The sequence below is a fragment of the Ranitomeya imitator genome, chromosome 8 (assembly GCF_032444005.1).
Source record: "Ranitomeya imitator isolate aRanImi1 chromosome 8, aRanImi1.pri, whole genome shotgun sequence".
NCBI classification, from domain to species: domain Eukaryota; kingdom Metazoa; phylum Chordata; class Amphibia; order Anura; family Dendrobatidae; genus Ranitomeya; species Ranitomeya imitator.
In genome coordinates, this window is record NC_091289.1 from 144,481,317 (window position 1) to 144,502,912 (window position 21,596).

The 21,596-nt window shown below is 50.2% G+C and overlaps 1 protein-coding gene across 1 annotated transcript in view; it reads right to left on the bottom strand.

Moving 5' to 3' along the window:
• Positions 1-20,868, bottom strand: part of TADA1 (transcriptional adaptor 1) — a 37,385-nt gene extending 16,517 nt beyond the window's left edge. Inside the window, exons 1-6 of the mRNA XM_069737497.1 lie at positions 20,670-20,868; positions 17,122-17,213; positions 10,447-10,512; positions 10,279-10,364; positions 5,142-5,351; positions 2,254-2,405 (exon numbers count right to left, since the gene is read on the bottom strand). Of these exons, the coding sequence (XP_069593598.1) occupies positions 2,254-2,405; positions 5,142-5,351; positions 10,279-10,364; positions 10,447-10,512; positions 17,122-17,213; positions 20,670-20,743 (680 nt within the window). The 5' untranslated portion in view covers positions 20,744-20,868. The remainder of the gene's footprint in view (positions 1-2,253; positions 2,406-5,141; positions 5,352-10,278; positions 10,365-10,446; positions 10,513-17,121; positions 17,214-20,669) is intronic.
• Between the last annotated feature and the right edge of the window lie 728 nt (positions 20,869-21,596).

Below are 21,596 nucleotides of genomic sequence, written 5' to 3' on the forward strand. Positions count from 1 at the left end.
CAGGAGCTGCCGAGGACTTGCCATAAGACCACGATGGAAACACTTGGGAATCTGTAACCAAGTATAATACACTGTGGGCAGCATAACGTAGGGACAGAGAACACGATCCTAATGCTGCCGCACTTACCAGATTCTTGCTGCGTAATCCTCTGTATACATCAGCACTAGTTTGTTCTGTCCCAATTCTTACTTACAGCTTTCTGCCTATGCACAGGGAGGCAGAACAAAACTAAGCCCATGAATACAAGGGATTGCACAGCAAGAAGCCAGTAAGTGACCATTGTAAGGGGAGGGTCACGTGACCATAGATTCTCTAACTCAGGAGAATAGGGTTTATTATGCTAATGACACTCCGCTCAAACTTTGATCAGAGTGTCAGCATAGTGTGGTATAAGACTCTCTGATGAGAGAATCTAAGCACAGTGCGAGAACATGGAGAACAAAATATCTCCATGTTCTCTATTGCGTCAGTGAGCGGACATCTGAATGCATTCGGACGTCAACCAAGTGCAGTCAGATGTTCTCCACGCGCTCAATGACTTGCATGGCCGAGTGCGATAAGACTTTCGATTCAAACTCAGGCATGCTATGACTTTTTCCCAGACTGTCTCAGCCGAGAGGGGAAACAAACAAACAAAAAAAAAACCGGACATGTGCACAGCCCATGGATGAAAAATTGGTGAGTGTATGAGCCAATGGTTTGTACGATCGCACTTGGACTGATAATATGGTGGTGTGAGCGAGTCCTTAGACTCAGGGTCTACGCCTCGACTTCATGCTGCCCTCAGATCAGGCAGCAAAACATTGGTGACAGATGACAGACTCCCTTTAATAAAAGCATAAAATGGTTAGACATCTGGAGTGGAGTTCCCCTGTAATAAGAGTAAAGTCTTTTTATCAGGGAGCGATAGTTCCTTTTTGTGAGTGTATTTTCCACTGGCTTTCAATGTACTTCCCCAACATATGCTGTGCAGCGAACAAGGACAACGGTATTTTAGTCATTTTCATTGTAAATGTGGAAAACAGATACTCTATGATGGTTAAGACCTCGGGTAAATGTAGATTGTGACAGAAACTGGAAGAATGGTTTCACATGCAGTGGGGGAATAATTCATCAAATAGTTCACACCAGAAAACTAGATTATAAAAGTTGCAAAGCTTAGTTATGGAAAAGTTTTACAACTTTGGCATTTTTACTCCAGACGCAGATTCTTAGTGAGCAGCTGGCAGACAAATTCACTAGAATTTGTGCAATGAATTTGTAAATTACAAATGAAACTCAGACTGCGGCAGATTTCTGAATTTGGCCCATGGCCACCGTGAAAGACTCGCCAAATTCATCAGTGTGAGCTTCAATGGTTTTTGCAAAACGGGTTTTTGTTTAGGACTGATGAAGGATTGATGGAAAAGTGGAGCGTTTATTTTTCATTATATTTTAACAGCTTCTTTCCTACCATTTTTCTAAAATGTTTTCTTTTTTTTTATGACTTGGGTAGGGGTGGGGAGACTACAACTTACAGATTTAAAGGGAATCTGTCACCTCATTTTTCGTATATAAGCTGTGGCCACCGCCATTAGGGGCTTAACTACAGCATTCTGTAATGCTGTAGATAAGCCCCTATGTAACCTGAAAGATAAGAAAAACAAATTAGATTATACTCACCCAGGGGCGGTCCGGGTCCGATGGGCGTCAGAGGTCCGGGTCCGGCGCCTTCCATCATCATACGATGATGTCCTCTTTTTCGCTTCCTGTCGCGGCTCCTGTGCAGGCGTACTGATTTGCCCTGTTGAGGGCAGAGCAAAGCACTGCAGTGCGCAGGTGCAGGAAAAGGTCAGAGGCCCGGCGCCTGCGCACTGCAGTACTTTACTCAACAGGGCAAATCAGTACGCTTGCGCAGGAGCCGAGACAGAAGCAAAGAAGAGGACGTCATCCTATGAAGTTGGGAGGCGCCGGACCTGCAACGCCCATCGGACCCGAACCACAGCGGGACCGCCCCTGGGTGAGTATAATCTAATTTGTTTATCTTACAGATTACATCGGGGGCTTATCTACAGCATTACAGAATGCTGCAGATAAACCCCTAATGGCGGTGGCCACAGCTTTAATCCAAAAAATGAGGCGACAGATTCCCTTTAAAAAAAAAAAAGTGAAAAGAAAAGAAAAAACGCTTGAATTTATGGCATTAAACGGCACGTGTGCTTGTGGCCTAAAACTGACAAAACAATTCGGCAGACCAGAACGTCAGCACTTACCAGTCAAGAAGTTGATTGTAGGTTGCCACGCTGTTTCTTAGGTATGGCTGGGGATTGATATTGCAGCCAAAGGCGTATCTGAAGTGTCCATCTTTAAGGCGATATGCTTGTCTCCGCGACACAACGGAGGTCAACAAATTCTTTAAATGTTTCTATAAGACACAAAATAATTACAGTTTTTTATGAAGTAAGGAAGGACTGCTTTTTTTGGGGGGGTAATATACATATATAAAAATGCTTTGTTCTTACATAGTACTATTACTATGCCTGATGGAGACTGAAGTAGCCTCGAAAGCTATGTAATACCATCTTTTCAGTTAGACATTAAAAAGGCATCAGTCACTGAGGATTCTCAAATTTAATTTTTTTTTCCTCTACTGGCTAACACGGTACAAATATATTTTTCTTGTTCTCATGTAGTCGTCCATAATTGGCCTCATGTATTTTCATTATACAAGCCCCAGACTGTGCTGACCTAATTGGTGTGTATCTATCATTGGTAAGCTGCTTCTTAGGCTATGTTCCCAAGGTGAGTTTATTACGCTGCATATTCTAGAAAAAATGCAAGTAACCCCTTTTACTTAAAGAGTGGAGAAATGGTGCAAAAATTCTAAAAGAGGCTTCTATCCACAACACATAAAAGTATTTCCAAACTTTACACGGCACTTGAGATTTATTTGCAAGAGCATGGCTGTATTAGGCCACATTCACGTGTGTTTTTTGCTTCTGTTGCTGTATTTTACAAGAAGCAGAGGCCATCATGGATGTAAACAGATTTAAATAAAAATAATAGATAGATAGATAGATAGATAGATAGATAGATAGATAGATAGATAGATATGCCATATTTTTCATCAGTTTTGATTAGCTCAACAACCTATGGGATTTCAATGGGTGATTGAAATGTTTTGTTTGTATCAGCTCTGCCAAACTGACACCAACTGAGCACTTTCGCCACTGCTGAAAACAGGTTGTTGAGCTGATCATTCACGTGTGGCGTCTGAAAAAGAAACAAAAACAGAATGTAAACACATTGATGTGAACCCACCCCTGGTCATCTGCTTTTTTTTTTTTTTTACGAGGGAAGGGGACATATTTGGAACAAAGTGATATTTAATGGAAAAACTAATAGGTCCTAAAAACGGATTGGCTAATGCAGGAAAATCTCAATATATTGGAATTAAATAAACCGAGTAATATATCTTTATAAGATCTCCTGTGAAGTTTTCTTTCTATCAGACGCCTCAACTACCTGGTTACGAGGCCTATCTTCTTGACCATATGCCGTTCTTTCCATATTATGGCAGCAAAATGTGGAGTGTGGCTAGTCATGTCACGCCGCATCCAGATCATTAGTATTTGTTTATTGCCAAGGAAGACGCAGAGTGACAGACGCTTCTCTATTTGTGCTTTATTATGGAAAGGAGTGGCATGGGGTGAGGGCCAAGAACTCCCTCTTTTGATGGCAGAGGTCCTGCGACGGTGCCCCTACTCATCACTTTTAATAGGCAATGGATAGGCTATAAATAATTATTTCAGTTATCAGCAGGAGAATTTGTCAAGAGACTAGTGAAATAAATTAAATATATGAAATGATATAGCCTGCATGACCAGGATGGGGCACTGCCACAAGATGAGGACCGGGATGGGGCACTGCCACAAGATGAGGACCGGGATGGGGCACTGCCACAAGATGAGGACCGGGATGGGGCACTGCCACAAGATGGGGACCGGGATGGGGCACTGCCACAAGATGAGGACCGGGATGGGGCACTGCCACAAGATGAGGACCGGGATGGGGCACTGCCACAAGATGAGGACCGGGATGGGGCACTGCCACAAGATGAGGACCGGGATGGGGCACTGCCACAAGATGGGGACCGGGATGGGGCACTGCCACAAGATGGGGACCGGGATGGGGCACTGCCACAAGATGGGGACCGGGATGGGGCACTGCCACAAGATGGGGACCGGGATGGGGCACTGCCACAAGATGGGGACCAGGATGGGGCACTGCCACAAGATGGGGACCGGGATGGGGCACTGCCACAAGATGAGGACCGGGATGGGGCACTGCCACAAGATGAGGACCGGGATGGGGCACTGCCACAAGATGAGGACCGGGATGGGGCACTGCCACAAGATGAGGACCGGGATGGGGCACTGCCACAAGATGGGGACCAAGATGGGGCACTGCCACAAGATGGGGACCGGGATGGGGCACTGCCACAAGATGAGGACCGGGATGGGGCACTGCCACAAGATGAGGACCGGGATGGGGCACTGCCACAAGATGAGGACCGGGATGGGGCACTGCCACAAGATGGGGACCGGGATGGGGCACTGCCACAAGATGAGGACCGGGATGGGGCATTACTACAATATGGGGAACTGGATGGGGCACATTAGTACAAGATGTTTGCCAGAATTGCTACATGGGGCTAATTACAAGGCAATGTGGCCAATTGGGGGAAACAAAATAAAGCATGAAAAAATATTGTCACTAAATGCTGGTTTATATATAAACTAAACAAAAAAAGTGCAGGTTTGTTATCGCCACATCCACAATGACCCAAGCTAGACCCAAGCTATAAAACTGTATAATAATCCAATCGATTAATGCCATTTTAAAAAATTAAATAAATATGCCAAAAATGTTGCAAAAAAATTATCAAGTGGTGTATAGAAAAAAATGCTACCACTTCGTCCTGCAAAGAATGCGGCCCCCAAAATTCAATTTTTTTTTCTATGTGCGGCCAATATACCTAGCTGAGTTTGAAACCCTTGCCCTATAGCCTGCTGACTGCATGGAAGCAGTGTGCAAAGTGATTCATCATGCCTGAGCTACTTTTGTAGCTTTTAGATAAACCCATACAAGACCACCCTACCTCTAGTGCATGGATAACAATGGTCACTGCGTCCTCTGTTACATTGTCCAAGCCATGTTCAAAAGCCGTAACAATCATCCGCGCCTCCAGCTGCCCCCTGCTGGGCAATGTCATAGTGTGCGAGCACAGCTTGAGCTCATCGTCCTCCTGAGGGTCCCGGCTCACAAACTGCTGAGCTCCTGCCAGAGGATTCTGAGGCTGGAAACGATGCTGGAAAAGAAAGGTGATAAAGTGTCTTACAGCATTCAGGGGCGACTCCCTATAAAGAATTAGTGCAGGCGAATACGCTGGGGGTAAGAACCGTGGGAATAAGGTGGGATCAATGCTCACTACAAAAGCACTGCAACTCACCGTACATCACCTATGACAGGAGGTAGCAGGGCTTAGGAGAACTGAAAGGAGCAAGTCACAATCTGGAAAGTCTTAAATCAGGAAGCAATTCCAGACTCAGCCCCATTAAAGGGAAACGGTTAGCAGGCTTTTGTCACCTAATTAGAGCAGTATAATGTAGAGACACAAACCCCAATTCCAGTGATTTATCACTTACAGGGCTGCTTGCTATAGTTTCGGTAAATCACTATTTTATCAGTAGGAGATCACTAGAGTAACCCTGCTTGCCAGGGAGTCCTCCAAATTTAGGAGCTCTGTATACCCACGCCCTCACCACCGATTAGCAGCTTTCTGTCTTTGAATAGTAAACACAAAAAACAGCGGTGTGGGTTGGTTTATACACTGCTCAGAATTCAGAGAACTGTTAGATCTGTATTCGAGGTCTCTGGCCTTAGCCCAATGTCACATACTTTTATGTGATTACCGTATATACTCGAGTGTAAGCCGACCCGAGTATAAGCTGAGGCGCCTACTTTTGCCATGAAAAACTGGGTAAAATTATTGACTCGAATATAAGCCGGGTATGCATTGGCTCCCCAGTCCCGGTGCGCACGGCTCCCCAGTCCCCGTCCAGGTGCGCACGGCTCCCCAGTCCCCGTCCAGGTGCGCACGGCTCCCCCGTCCGCATAGCTCCCCAGTCCCAATGCGCATGACTCCCCAGTCCCCGTCCGCATAGCTCCCCGTCCCCATAGCTCCCCAATCCCTGTCCTGGTGCGCATGGATCCTTAACCCCTTATCCCTATGTATGATTCCGGTTAAAAAAAAAAATAGTAACATAGTAACATAGTAACATAGTTAGTAAGGCCGAAAAAAGATTTGTCCATCCAGTTCAGCCTATATTCCATCATAATAAATACCCAGATCTACGTCCTTCTACAGAACCTAATAATTGTATGATACAATATTGTTCTGCTCCAGGAAGACATCCAGGCCTCTCTTGAACCCCTCGACTGAGTTCGCCATCACCACCTCCTCAGGCAAGCAATTCCAGATTCTCACTGCCCTAACAGTAAAGAATCCTCTTCTATGTTGGTGGAAAAACCTTCTCTCCTCCAGACGCAAAGAATGCCCCCTTGTGCCCGTCACCTTCCTTGGTATAAACAGATCCTCAGCGAGATATTTGTATTGTCCCCTTATATACTTATACATGGTTATTAGATCGCCCCTCAGTCGTCTTTTTTCTAGACTAAATAATCCTAATTTCGCTAATCTATCTGGGTATTGTAGTTCTCCCATCCCCTTTATTAATTTTGTTGCCCTCCTTTGTACTCTCTCTAGTTCCATTATATCCTTCCTGAGCACCGGTGCCCAAAACTGGACACAGTACTCCATGTGCGGTCTAACTAGGGATTTGTACAGAGGCAGTATAATGCTCTCATCATGTGTATCCAGACCTCTTTTAATGCACCCCATGATCCTGTTTGCCTTGGCAGCTGCTGCCTGGCACTGGCTGCTCCAGGTAAGTTTATCATTAACTAGGATCCCCAAGTCCTTCTCCCTGTCAGATTTACCCAGTGGTTTCCCGTTCAGTGTGTAATGGTGATATTGATTCCCTCTTCCCATGTGTATAACCTTACATTTATCATTGTTAAACCTCATCTGCCACCTTTCAGCCCAAGTTTCCAACTTATCCAGATCCATCTGTAGCAGAATACTATCTTCTCTTGTATTAACTGCTTTACATAGTTTTGTATCATCTGCAAATATCGATATTTTACTGTGTAAACCTTCTACCAGATCATTAATGAATATGTTGAAGAGAACAGGTCCCAATACTGACCCCTGCGGTACCCCACTGGTCACAGCGACCCAGTTAGAGACTATACCATTTATAACCACCCTCTGCTTTCTATCACTAAGCCAGTTACTAACCCATTTACACACATTTTCCCCCAGACCAAGCATTCTCATTTTGTGTACCAACCTCTTGTGCGGCACGGTATCAAACGCTTTGGAAAAATCGAGATATACCACGTCCAATGACTCACCGTGGTCCAGTCTATAGCTTACCTCTTCATAAAAACTGATTAGATTGGTTTGACAGGAGCGATTTCTCATAAACCCATGCTGATATGGAGTTAAACAGTTATTCTCATTGAGATAATCCAGAATAACATTCCTCAGAAACCCTTCAAATATTTTACCAACAATAGAGGTTAGACTTACTGGCCTATAATTTCCAGGTTCACTTTTAGAGCCCTTTTTGAATATTGGCACCACATTTGCTATGCGCCAGTCCTGCGGAACAGACCCTGTCGCTATAGAGTCACTAAAAATAAGAAATAATGGTTTATCTATTACATTACTTAGTTCTCTTAGTACTCGTGGGTGTATGCCATCCGGACCCGGAGATTTATCTATTTTAATCTTATTTAGCCGGTTTCGCACCTCTTCTTGGGTTAGATTGGTGACCCTTAATATAGGGTTTTCATTGTTTCTTGGGATTTCACCTAGCATTTCATTTTCCACCGTGAATACCGTGGAGAAGAAGGTGTTTAATATGTTAGCTTTTTCCTCGTCATGTACAACCATTCTTTCCTCACTATTTTTTAAGGGGCCTACATTTTCAGTTTTTATTCTTTTACTATTGATATAGTTGAAGAACAGTTTGGGATTAGTTTTACTCTCCTTAGCAATGTGCTTCTCTGTTTCCTTTTTGGCAGCTTTAATTAGTTTTTTAGATAAAGTATTTTTCTCCCTATAGTTTTTTAGAGCTTCAATGGTGCCATCCTGCTTTAGTAGTGCAAATGCTTTCTTTTTACTGTTAATTGCCTGTCTTACTTCTTTGTTTAGCCACATTGGGCTAAATAAAAAACATCCTATTTACCTGCGCTCCCTCGGTGGCACTGCATCTTCTTCCGGCATCCAGCAGCTCTTACTGCTGAGCGATCACATGGCCCCGCTCATTATGGTCATGAATATGCACGCCACGCCTACTGAAGTGGAGAGGCGTGCAAATTCATTACCTTAATAAGCGGGGCCACGTGATCGCTCAGCTGGAAGAGCTGCAGGCGCCGGAACGAGATGCTGTGCCAGCACAGAGGGCGCACTGGTAGGCGAGTATGATGAGTGCTGGAAGCCGGCGGCTGGCACTGTGCGCTATTACAGCAGCGGCACAGGCTTTAGCCACAGCCGCCAGCTCCGGCCTCTGTGACCCGCTGCTCCGTCGCTCTCCCTCCGGCTTTCTGGGACCGTGAATCAGGTATAAGACGAGGGGGGGGGGGGGCGTTTTCAGCTTATATACAAGTATATATGGTAAATAATAGGCATAAGGTTACTATGCCTGCTGAAGACCCCCGTTGCCGTCATATTGTTGCTTCTCTGAAGTTCACTTCAAAGGAGACCAAGGCTTACACTATAGTCTGTGAAATTGCAGTATATAGTATAAGCGATCAGATGATCACAGGTTCAAGACTAACAAAGTGAGAAATAAGAAGGAAAAAAAAAAAATTAAAATTACTTTTTCCACCATTCAAAAGAAAAAATATAAACAAATAAATAAAAACATATTTGGTATCACAGTGTTCATAAAAGTCTGATCTATCAAAATCTAAAATGAATTAACCTGATCGGTAAACACCATAGAGAGTTTTTTGTGGTTTCTAGTACACCCTAAAGAAATGCAAAAAAAAAATACATCAATAATGTTGTATAGTCAAAAATGGTATCAATCGTCAAGCAAAAAGCAAGTCCTCACCCAGCTCAACTGATGGGAAAACAAAATTAGTACGGGTCTCGGAATATGGTGATGGAAATGAAGAAAAGGTTTGTTTGCATTGCTAAATTCCTGATTTTTCTACACTAATAAAAAATAAAATGTATACAAGTTTGGTGTCACATAAATGTAGTGACCTGGAGAATCATAACTTTTACAAAAGAATGTATGCCGTAAAAACAAACCACAAAAAAAACAAATGGCAGAAATAGATTTTTTTTTCTCCAATTTCACTACACTTGATAGGTTTTGGAAAAAAAAAATAAGAGGAAAGAAAATAAAAAAAACGCAAAAATTAAAATGGGCTGCAGAGGAAAGAGGTGTAATCCTGCTGCTCTCAGATGGGGTAGCAAAGACTCAGTGACCGAAATCCTTTGAAGATAGCAGGAGATAGAGGCTGAAACAGAATCCAGGGATGTGTCACTTGTTAACCCCCTCCTGTGATAAGCACCTCACTGTCTATGGGCTTTGTACAGTGAAAGCCTGGTGGGGGCGGGGTTAGCTGTGGTGGGGGCGGGGTTAGCTTTCTCAGCTCTGCTTCATTCTAAATCTAAAAGCTCTGATTGTGTCAGCACGGCTGCACCCTTTACCTACATCATGCTGCTCTCAGATGGAGTAGCAAAAACCTGTTGACAGACTCCCTTTAATGAAAACAAGTAAGATAGTGGCAGGAGATAAGGAAATCGTTGCTTCTCTCTCAAGTGGCCAACCATATGCAAATTGGAAAAACGGCTTTGCACTTAGACTTTATTGATGCTATTAATTAGTGTTTCTGGGAACACGAGTGACCACCAGAGTGAGAAAAACAAGTATACACATTTCTATGTAGGAATCAGTCAAGGTCAGGAACACCATTACAGGGAAATCTGTCCAGGACCTGCCATCTTACATCGGCATCACCACCCGACTGATCGTTCACAATAATAGGGGTAAAGTATAATCCAAGGCAAGATGGATGAGCAGCAATGGCCGGACCTTGGTTTACATTAGCATTAGAGAACACATCGTTTCCTAGTGTGCACATGGGCTTACATCAAACTTCTGGCGAACAGATGTGATTTTCTTCTTTCCCTTGGGCTGCTTCGTTTTGGTGGTGCAGGGTAATACGCCAGCTCCCTCTAAATCAAGCAAAATATTGTGTGGTTACAACACTGCGTATCATCCTCATCAGCAACTCAACTTTTTCATCCAGTTACTTACCGGGAGAAGAAATAAGAATTTGGCATCGAGTAAGAATAGCCAGAAGGAAATCATTGTGGGAGTGAACTGCAACAAAAATACACACATATAAAAAGGAACCTGTCACCATGAAAATGCCGTACTATCTGCCAGCAGCATATTATAAAGCAGGGAGAGATGGAGTTTAACCAGTGTTTCATCATTTAAAGGGAACCTGTCACCCCGTTTTTTCAGATTGAGCTATAAATACTGTTAAATAGGGCCTGCGCTGTGCGTTACTATAGTGTATGTAGTGTACCCTGATTCCCCATGTATTCTGAGAAATACATTACCAAAGTCGCCGTTTTCGCCTGTCAATCAGGCTGGTCTGGTCAGGTGGGTGTGTTCACAGCGCTCTTTTCTTCCCCAGCTTTCGGTGGGGGCGGCCATCTTCCTGGGGCCGCGCGTGCGCAGATGGAGTGCTCTGCTGCACGGGGCTTCAGAAAAATGGCCGCGGGATGCCGCGCGTGCGCATTAGAGATCGCGGCAGCCATTTTCCCAAAGCCGAGATGCAAACGAGATGGCCGCCCCCACCGATGCAAGGGATTACAGCGCAGATCGCGCGCTGCGTCTTCACGTGGGCGCAGGGAATTCGGACCTTGGACATGCGCACACCACTACGCCACCAACGGAAAGCTGGGGAACAAAAGAGCGCTGTGAACATACCCACCTGACCAGACCAGCCTGATTGACAGGCGAAAACGGCGACTTTGGTAATGTATTTCTCAGCATACATGGGGAATCAGGGTACACTACATACACTATAGTAACGCACAGCGCAGGCCCTATTTAACAGTATTTATAGCTCAATCTGAAAAAACGGGGTGACAGGTTCCCTTTAAAGTGAATCTGTCAACAGGTTTTTGCTATTTGATCTGAGAGCAGCATAACATTAGACAAGAGACCCTGATTCCAAGGCCCTTAGTGCCACGACTACAGCTCAGGTGACCAGCAGTCCAGCTCATCTGTGTAGCCCCGCCCCCACCACAGAGTAGCAGTTTGCTGACAATGCACAGAAACCTGCCAGTCAGGGGTGTGGGCCGGGTTACACACAATTCAGCTTCTGACCAATGCTACATCTACAGCAGACAAAACAGACAGATTCTATGAAAACTGCACCAAGCAGACCAGTAAGTGATACATCCCTGGAATCAGGATTCCTTGCCCCGTATTACAATGCTCTTGGATTTCATAGTGAAAACCTGCTGATAAATTCCCTTTAACCTCAATCACTGGGGCACTTTTTTTTACCACCTAAATGTCACTAACTGCGGAACAGGTCACTAGAACTGGTAGACTTTAAGGTCGTTATTTGGTCACGAAATGCCATCGCAAACATCACGACCACAAGATCTCAGGGTGCCGATGGGGTGAAAGAGGAAGCCCGCACACTCCGTTAACCATCTAGATTCTGCAGTCACTATTTACAGCAGTATTTAAGGAGTTAAACGGCCATGGTCGGTGTCAGCACTGATCGTGGCTGATGCAGCAAGTTTTCAGCTATAGTGTACAGCCAACAGCAGCTGGATTGTCACCCGTCGGAGGATGCCATTCTCTTATATCGCAGGTCAGTTGTAAGTCATTCTGGTGGTCATTAAGGGGTTAATCCTCTGCTAGTTCTGGGCTTTTCAGTCCAGTGAGCGGTCTTATCAATGACTGACAGCCTTCTTTGTATAAGTCTACACAAGTGTGAGGTTTGACCTCAGCAAGTAGGACAAAGACTGGCTGCTATCGATGTAGTGCCTGAAGACCCCAAGCCTGTAGGTGCGTCATTGCTTCAGACACCTGTTTATTGTTTCTTTATGGTAAAGTCTAAAATCTAAGTGTTAAAGACTAGTGATGAGTAAATGTGCTGGGATAAGGCGATATCATCAGACCATGCTCAGGTGCTAACCGACTGTCTGCAGCGTGCTCGAATAATATGTGCCAGTCCCCGCGGCTGCATGTCTCAAGGCTGTTCAACAGCAGCAACACATGCAGAGATTGTCTAACAATCAGGAAATCCCTGCATATCCAAGGAGACACGCACATATTATCTGAGCACGCCGCAGACATGTTCTGATAACGCCTTATCCCAGCACGTTCACTCTGAAAGATGTATACTAGCGACTGGATAGTGATCTTAGATCACTATGGATTTGATTCTAGAGCCCCCACCAATAACTACAAATGAAGACATCAAAATCCCTTTATACCCTCCAACCACAGCTAAAGGTACCTTCACACTAAGCGAGGTCGCTAGCGAGATCACTGCTGAGTCACAAGTTTTGTGACGCAACAGCGACCTCAGTAGCGATCTCGCTATGTTTGACACGTAGCAGCGACCAGGCCCCTGCTGTGAGATCGCTGGTCGTGTCGGAATGGCCTGGACCTTTTTTTGATTGTTGAGGTTCCGCTGGGTAGCACACATCGCTGTGTTTGACACCTTACCAACGACCTCGTTGACGACTCAGACACCGACACATAGGCGTGCATTTGCGTTGCCTTTTCCGCACCCCTCCGCTCCGATTGGTGGTCGCTACTGCGTTCTGATTGGCAGTCATGCCTTCAACAGAAGGCGACATAGTAGCGCTTCCATCCTAGGTGTCAGAAGAACCGTTGAAGAATAGATAAATCGAAGAGGAGTCGCAGGCCGGAGAACTCTACAACGATCTGCAAACCACCACGCGGTCAGGAACAAAGGACGGAAGGGCTATTGTGTCGCCTCATAAGGCAAGGCCGCCACCAATCAGAATGCAGTAGCGACCACCAATCGGAACTGAATGGGCGCAGAAAAAGCAACGCAAATGCACGCCTGTGTGACTACAACATCACACAGGACGTCCCTCATCGAGGTCTGAATCGTCATAATAGCCGCCATGTGACAGGGTCACAACGACCAACGACATCGTTGTACAAGTCGCTGCATCGCTGCTGCGTCGTTGGGAAGATCTCACTGTTTGACATCTCACCAGCGACCACATAGCGACGCAGCTATGGACAGGTCGTATCGTTGTCGGGATCGCTTTAGCGTCGCCAAGTGTGACGGGGCCTTAAGAGGTGTATTGTAAAATCTTATGAAGGAATCTCCTTAACCGGAGCAGAAGTCATCCGTTTCCATCTTTCCCATAGAGCCCGGACGCAGCAGGGTGCATTCACGCCTGCCTCTCTATTTCATCTTCCTTTAAAAGGGTTATTCCTATCTGAGCATGTTATCTATACATATAATTGTCTAAGGGTCACTTCCGTCTTTCTGTCTGTCCTTCTTTCTGTCACGGATATTCATTGGTCGCGGCCTCTGTCTGTCATGGAATCCAAGTCGCTGATTGGTCTTGCCAGCTGCCTGTCATGGCTGCCACAACCAATCAGCGACGGTCACAGTCCGATTAGTCCCTCCCCTACTGTCACAGTGGCCGCCGCCTGCTCCATACTCCCCACAGTCAGTGTCCCCGGCGCCTGCTCCATACTCCCCGCAGTCAGTGTCCCCGGCGCCTGCTCCATACTCCCCGCAGTCAGTGTCCCCGGCGCCTGCTCCATACTCCCCGCAGTCAGTGTCCCCGGCGCCTGCTCCATACTCCCCGCAGTCAGTGTCCCCGGCGCCTGCTCCATACTCCCCGCAGTCAGTGTCCCCGGCGCCTGCTCCATACTCCCCGCAGTCAGTGTCCCCGGCGCCTGCTCCATACTCCCCGCAGTCAGTGTCCCCGGCGCCTGCTCCATACTCCCCGCAGTCAGTGTCCCCGGCGCCTGCTCCATACTCCCCGCAGTCAGTGTCCCCGGCGCCTGCTCCATACTCCCCGCAGTCAGTGTCCCCGGCGCCTGCTCCATACTTCCCGCAGTCAGTGTCCCCGGCGCCTGCTCCATACTCCCCGCAGTCAGTGTCCCCGCCGCCTGCTCCATACTCCCCGCAGTCAGTGTCCCCGGCGCCTGCTCCATACTCCCCGCAGTCAGTGTCCCCGGCGCCTGCTCCATACTCCCCGCAGTCAGTGTCCCCGGCGCCTGCTCCATACTCCCCGCAGTCAGTGTCCCCGGCGCCTGCTCCATACTCCCCGCAGTCAGTGTACCCGGCGCCTGCTCCATACTCCCCGCAGTCAGTGTCCCCGGCGCCTGCTCCATACTCCCCGCAGTCAGTGTCCCCGGCGCCTGCTCCATACTCCCCGCAGTCAGTGTCCCCGGCGCCTGCTCCATACTCCCCGCAGTCAGTGTCCCCGGCGCCTGCTCCATACTCCCCGCAGTCAGTGTCCCCGGCGCCTGCTCCATACTTCCCGCAGTCAGTGTCCCCGGCGCCTGCTCCATACTCCCCGCAGTCAGTGTCCCCGCCGCCTGCTCCATACTCCCCGCAGTCAGTGTCCCCGGCGCCTGCTCCATACTCCCCGCAGTCAGTGTCCCCGGCGCCTGCTCCATACTCCCCGGCGCCTGCTCCATACTCCCCGCAGTCAGTGTCCCCGGCGCCTGCTCCATACTCCCCGCAGTCAGTGTCCCCGGCGCCTGCTCCATACTCCCCGCAGTCAGTGTCCCCGGCGCCTGCTCCATACTCCCCGCAGTCAGTGTCCCCGGCGCCTGCTCCATACTCCCCGCAGTCAGTGTCCCCGGCGCCTGCTCCATACTCCCCGCAGTCAGTGTCCCCGGCGCCTGCTCCATACTCCCTGCAGTCAGTGTCCCCGGCGCCTGCTCCATACTCCCCGCAGTCAGTGTCCCCGGCGCCTGCTCCATACTCCCCGCAGTCAGTGTCCCCGGCGCCTGCTCCATACTCCCCGCAGTCAGTGTCCCCGGCGCCTGCTCCATACTCCCTGCAGTCAGTGTCCCCGGCGCCAGCTCCATACTCCCCGCAGTCAGTGTCCCCGGCGCCTGCTCCATACTCCCCGCAGTCAGCTCCCGCTCCATACTCCCCTCCGGTCACCGCTCACCGGACTCGCCAGACCGCTAAGTCATCTGGGTAATTTCGCAATGCATCCTGGGAACGGAAGATGGCAGCCGCATCACACAGCTTCGCTGGATCCCAGGGGGTGAGTATATAACTTTTTTATTTTAATTATTATTTTTTTTTTTAACAGGGATATGGTGTACACACTGCTAAATACTGCGTGGGCAGTGTTATATACCTACGTGTCTGGGCAATATACTACGTGGCTCTGTGCTGAATACTACGTGGCTCTGTGCAATATACTACGTGGCTCTGGGCAATATACTACGTGGCTCTGGGCAATATACTACGTGGCTCTGGGCAATATACTACGTGGCTCTGGGCAATATACTACGTGGCTCTGGGCAATATACTACGTGGCTCTGGGCAATATACTACGTGGCTCTGGGCAATATACTACGTGGCTCTGGGCAATATACTACGTGGCTCTGGGCAATATACTACGTGGCTCTGGGCAATATACTACGTGGCTCTGGGCAATATACTACGTGGCTCTGGGCAATATACTACGTGGCTCTGGGCAATATACTACGTGGCTCTGGGCAATATACTACGTGGCTCTGGGCAATATACTACGTGGCTCTGGGCAATATACTACGTGGCTCTGGGCAATATACTACGTGGCTCTGGGCAATATACTACGTGGCTCTGGGCAATATACTACGTGGCTCTGGGCAATATACTACGTGGCTCTGGGCAATATACTACGTGGCTCTGGGCAATATACTACGTGGCTCTGGGCAATATACTACGTGGCGCTGGGCAATATACTACGTGGCTCTGTGCAATATACTACGTGGGCTGGGCAATATACTACGTGGGCTGGGCAATATACTACGTGGGCTGGGCAATATACTACGTGGGCTGGGCAATATACTACGTGGCTCTGTGCAATATACTACGTGGCTCTGGGCAATATACTACGTGGCTCTGGGCAATATACTACGTGGCTCTGGGCAATATACTACGTGGCTCTGGGCAATATACTACGTGGCGCTGGGCAATATACTACGTGGCTCTGTGCAATATACTACGTGGGCTGGGCAATATACTACGTGGGCTGGGCAATATACTACGTGGGCTGGGCAATATACTACGTGGGCTGGGCAATATACTACGTGGGCTGGGCAATATACTACGTGGGCTGGGCAATATACTACGTGGCTCTGTGCAATATACTACGTGGGCTGGGCAATATACTACGTGGGCTGGGCAATATACTACGTGGGCTGGGCAATATACTACGTGGGCTGGGCAATATACTACGTGGGCTGGGCAATATACTACGTGGGCTGGGCAATATACTACGTGGGCTGGGCAATATACTACGTGGGCTGGGCAATATACTACGTGGGCTGGGCAATATACTACGTGGGCTGGGCAATATACTACGTGGGCTGGGCAATATACTACGTGGCTGGGCAATATACTACGTCGGCATGCATATTCTAGAATACCCGAATCGGGCCACCATCTAGTAACCTATAATCAGGGCTTGTGCACATGGCTGTATTTTCGATCAGAGTGAGATTCAATAAAACACCGGATCGCACTCGGATCAATATTACTCTATAGGGCTGTGCACATGTCAAAAATCGCTGCATGCCTGGATTTGATGCAATATTCCGATCACATGAAGCAAGTAAACAGAGTGGATGTAAAGGCTGAACCTTCTGTTCCCCGGGCACAAGGTGAGCGAGCACTCGCAGATAATCCAATATGGCTTCAGGTGATAAATGAGCAGACTTTAGTCTCACCGTTTTCCTGTGAGAGAAGCCGCCGAGCTTCAACGTCAAACTCTTCCTTGCTTATCTTCTGCTTGAACCACAGTTTTAGATTTGCCCAATATCTGAAACACAAGTAAATCAATGAACAAAGTTTTTTCTGTAAAACTCCATATTAAGATCTATGACCACAAGATAGAAGCCTATAATTGTTTCCAATATACATAGTTTGAAACTACAACTCCCAACATGCCCATTAATGTAAAAGCAGAAATTTAAAAAGTCGTAGATTTGTAACTTGGGCCATCATGTGTGGATTCGGACACATATCCATATGTTGCTGACCTAGACCCGCACACGACAGTGAACAGATTCTCCAGCTTTGAGGCCACTTGGTCTGTTTATAATGAAAACCACAGCACAGAGCTGGGTCCGTCACACAGCGGACGCTGCCAGAGGCCGCGGGACCCGTCACACAGCGGACGCTGCCAGAGGCCGCGGGACCCGTCACACAGCGGACGCTGCCAGAGGCCGCAGGACCCGTCACACAGCGGACGCTGCCAGAGGCCGCGGAACCCGTCACACAGCGGACGCTGCCAGAGGCCGCGGGACCCGTCACACAGCGGACGCTGCCAGAGGCCGCGGAACCCGTCACACAGCGGACGCTGCCAGAGGCCGCGGAACCCGTCACACAGCGGACGCTGCCAGAGGCCGCGGAACCCTTCACACAGAAGACTCTGACAGATGCCGCAGGACCCCAAGGTAACAAAGAACGTCACTGACTCAGAGCCCAGAAGGACCTCATGGCATCATTCTGCAATTAAAGCTGGATCGACTGCTGTGAAAGACTGGAAAAGGACGTCATAGGGTAGTGGTCTTATATTACAGGGGAACTCCATCCCACGTCCAACCACGGTCTGCTTTTATTGAAGGGAATCGGTCACCAGTTTTTTGTTGTTTAATCTGAGAGCAGCAGAGAGGAGACAGAACCCCTGACTGTAACGCTCCGTCACTTCTTGTTCTGTACCCCTCAGTACTCATGGGCTTCATCTTGTTCTGCCCCCTGCGCATAGGCAGAAAGCCGTAAGTAATTAGTGGGGAGCAGAACTAGCCAGAGCCCATGAATAGTGAGGATTATGGAGCTGAAATCCAGTAAGTGACCCAGAATAAGACTCAGAGATGATAATAGTTCTCCCGATCACATACTGCTGTACGCGGAAGCGACTGCCCCCGTCACATGGGGCCGCACGGGAAGACGGAGGTGACTGCCCCCGTCACATGGGGCCGCACGGGAAGACGGAGGTGACTGCCCCTGTCACATGGGGCCGCACGGGAAGACGGAGGTGACTGCCCCCGTCACATGGGGCCGCACGGGAAGACGGAGGTGACTGCCCCCGTCACATGGGGCCGCACGGGAAGACGGAGGTGACTGCCCCCGTCACATGGGGCCGCACGGGAAGACGGAGGTGACTGCCCCCGTCACATGGGGCCGCACGGGAAGACGGAGGTGACTGCCCCCGTCACATGGGGCCGCACGGGAAGGCGGCTGCCCCCGTCACATGGGGCCGCACGGGAAGGCGGCTGCCTCGTCACTTGGGGCCGCACGGGAAGGCGGCTGCCCCCGTCACATGGGGCCGCACGGGAAGGCGGCTGCCCCTGTCACATGGGGCCACACGGGAAGGCGGCTGCCCCCGTCACATGGGGCCGCACGGGAAGGCGGCTGCCCCTGTCACATGGGGCCACACGGGAAGGCGGCTGCCCCCGTCACATGGGGCCGCACGGGAAGGCGGCTGCACCCGTCACATGGGGCCGCACGGGAAGGCGGCTGCCCCTGTCACATGGGGCCGCACGGGAAGGCGGCTGCCCCCGTCACATGGGGCCGCACGGGAAGGCGGAGGTGACTGCACCCGTCACATGGGGCCGCACAGGAAGACGGAGGTGACTGCACCCGTCACATGGGGCCGCACGGGAAGACGGAGGTGACTGCCCCCGTCACATGGGGCCGCACGGGAAGACGGAGGTGACTGCCCCCGTCACATGGGGCCGCACGGGAAGACGGAGGTGACTGCCCCCGTCACATGGGGCCGCACGGGAAGGCGGCTGCCCCCGTCACATGGGGCCGCACGGGAAGGCGGCTGCCTCGTCACTTGGGGCCGCACGGGAAGGCGGCTGCCCCCGTCACATGGGGCCGCACGGGAAGGCGGCTGCCCCTGTCACATGGGGCCACACGGGAAGGCGGCTGCCCCCGTCACATGGGGCCGCACGGGAAGGTGGCTGCCCCTGTCACATGGGGCCACACGGGAAGGCGGCTGCCCCCGTCACATGGGGCCGCACGGGAAGGCGGCTGCACCCGTCACATGGGGCCGCACGGGAAGGCGGCTGCCCCCGTCACATGGGGCCGCACGGGAAGGCGGCTGCCCCTGTCACATGGGGCCGCATGGGAAGGCGGCTGCCCCCGTCACATGGGGCCGCACGGGAAGACGGAGGTGACTGCACCCGTCACATGGGGCCGCACAGGAAGACGGAGGTGACTGCACCCGTCACATGGGGCCGCACGGGAAGACGGAGGTGACTGCACCCGTCACATGGGGCCGCACGGGAAGACGGAGGTGACTGCACCCGTCACATGGGGCCGCACGGGAAGACGGAGGTGACTGCACCCGTCACATGGGGCCGCACGGGAAGACGGAGGTGACTGCACCCGTCACATGGGGCCGCACGGGAAGACGGAGGTGACTGCACCCGTCACATGGGGCCGCACGGGAAGGCGGCTGCCCCTGTCACATGGGGCCGCACGGGAAGACGGAGGTGACTGCACCCGTCACATGGGGCCGCACGGGAAGACGGAGGTGACTGCACCCGTCACATGGGGCCGCACGGGAAGACGGAGGTGACTGCACCCGTCACATGGGGCCGCACGGGAAGACGGAGGTGACTGCACCCGTCACATGGGGCCGCACGGGAAGGCGGCTGCCCCCGTCACATGGGGCCGCACGGGAAGGCGGCTGCCCCTGTCACATGGGGCCGCACGGGAAGGCGGCTGCCCCCGTCACATGGGGCCGCACGGGAAGACGGAGGTGACTGCCCCCGTCACATGGGGCCGCACGGGAAGGCGGCTGCACCCGTCACATGGGGCCGCACGGGAAGGCGGCTGCCCCGTCACATGGGGCCGCACGGGAAGGCGGCTGCCCCTGTCACATGGGGCCGCACGGGAAGGCGGCTGCCCCCGTCACATGGGGCCGCACGGGAAGACGGAGGTGACTGCCCCCGTCACATGGGGCCGCACGGGAAGGCGGCTGCCCCGTCACATGGGGCCGCACGGGAAGGCGGCGAGTACACGCATAGTTATATGACCACACACATACAGTACATATATTAGATATATATATATATATACACACAGTCCAGGATGTGATCACTATACAGCAGGAGATAACTCGTCCCTTCCCCCCATTACTTCACATATCGCACAGTCAGTGGCTGCCCAGCTCGCCCTCACTACCCCGGGGTGGCCGGTAACTTTAGCACGGGGATGTGCAGGCCTCCGGTCCTCGGACTGTTAGGTGACACACTGCACTCACTGCTTCACGTTCTCTCCCAGTGCTTCGCTCAGGCTTTTCTTCGCCACTTCCAGTTCGCTGACAAACGTCGCCATTGCGGTGGATGCAGGGAGCTCAGCAGGCTGCCGGCCGGCGGCTCAGGACATCATCTGTGCGGGCTCACCACCACTACAGGAGCCGCCATTCAGAGTCCCGCCTATACCGACAACAGCCACGAGAGGGCGCCACACATACACATGTATGAAAATGACTTTTTTTTTTTTAAATGAAAAGCTTTATTAAAATGGACAATGATAAATGTGATTGGAGTGCATGGAATCGTGTCACACAACGTGATGTCGGGATCACACAAAATCAACAATGATTAGGTTCTGTACAAGTCACATGGCATCACGTGATCCCGAGGGGTTTGAGCGTTTTCGGAAAATTGTGTAATGTTAAAAATAAAGTAAATGAAAAAAAGAATGAACCATTACTTGTCAGGTGAATTTCTGTCCCCTCTCTGCCACAGGGACAGCAGGGGAACCTTGCAAGTCAGAATTCCATCAAAAAGTAAATAAACACATAGAGTTGGTAATATGGTGCAGATAATTTTTTAACAAGTTAGTGTCAGTAAAATCGCCCATGTGCCGGCACTTTCTGCTTTGGAGGACTGCTGTTCTTCGTAGGTCTGTGTGTAGTCACGGTCCTCCGCATGATCTTATAGGCACTTTAGGCTCATTCATTTTAAAATATTAGCAACTTTGTTGGGAAAACCCCTTGAACTCTATTACCCTTAAGCTTTGTGCACCCAACATCTTTTTCAGGAGGAGTGCGCTCTGAAATTACCTGAAAAAGAACAATATCACCACAAAATAATGACCATATAGTGTAAAGCCGGTCATACACATTACATGGCTGTCAGTCACACACATTACATGGCTGTCGGCCATACACATTACATGGCTG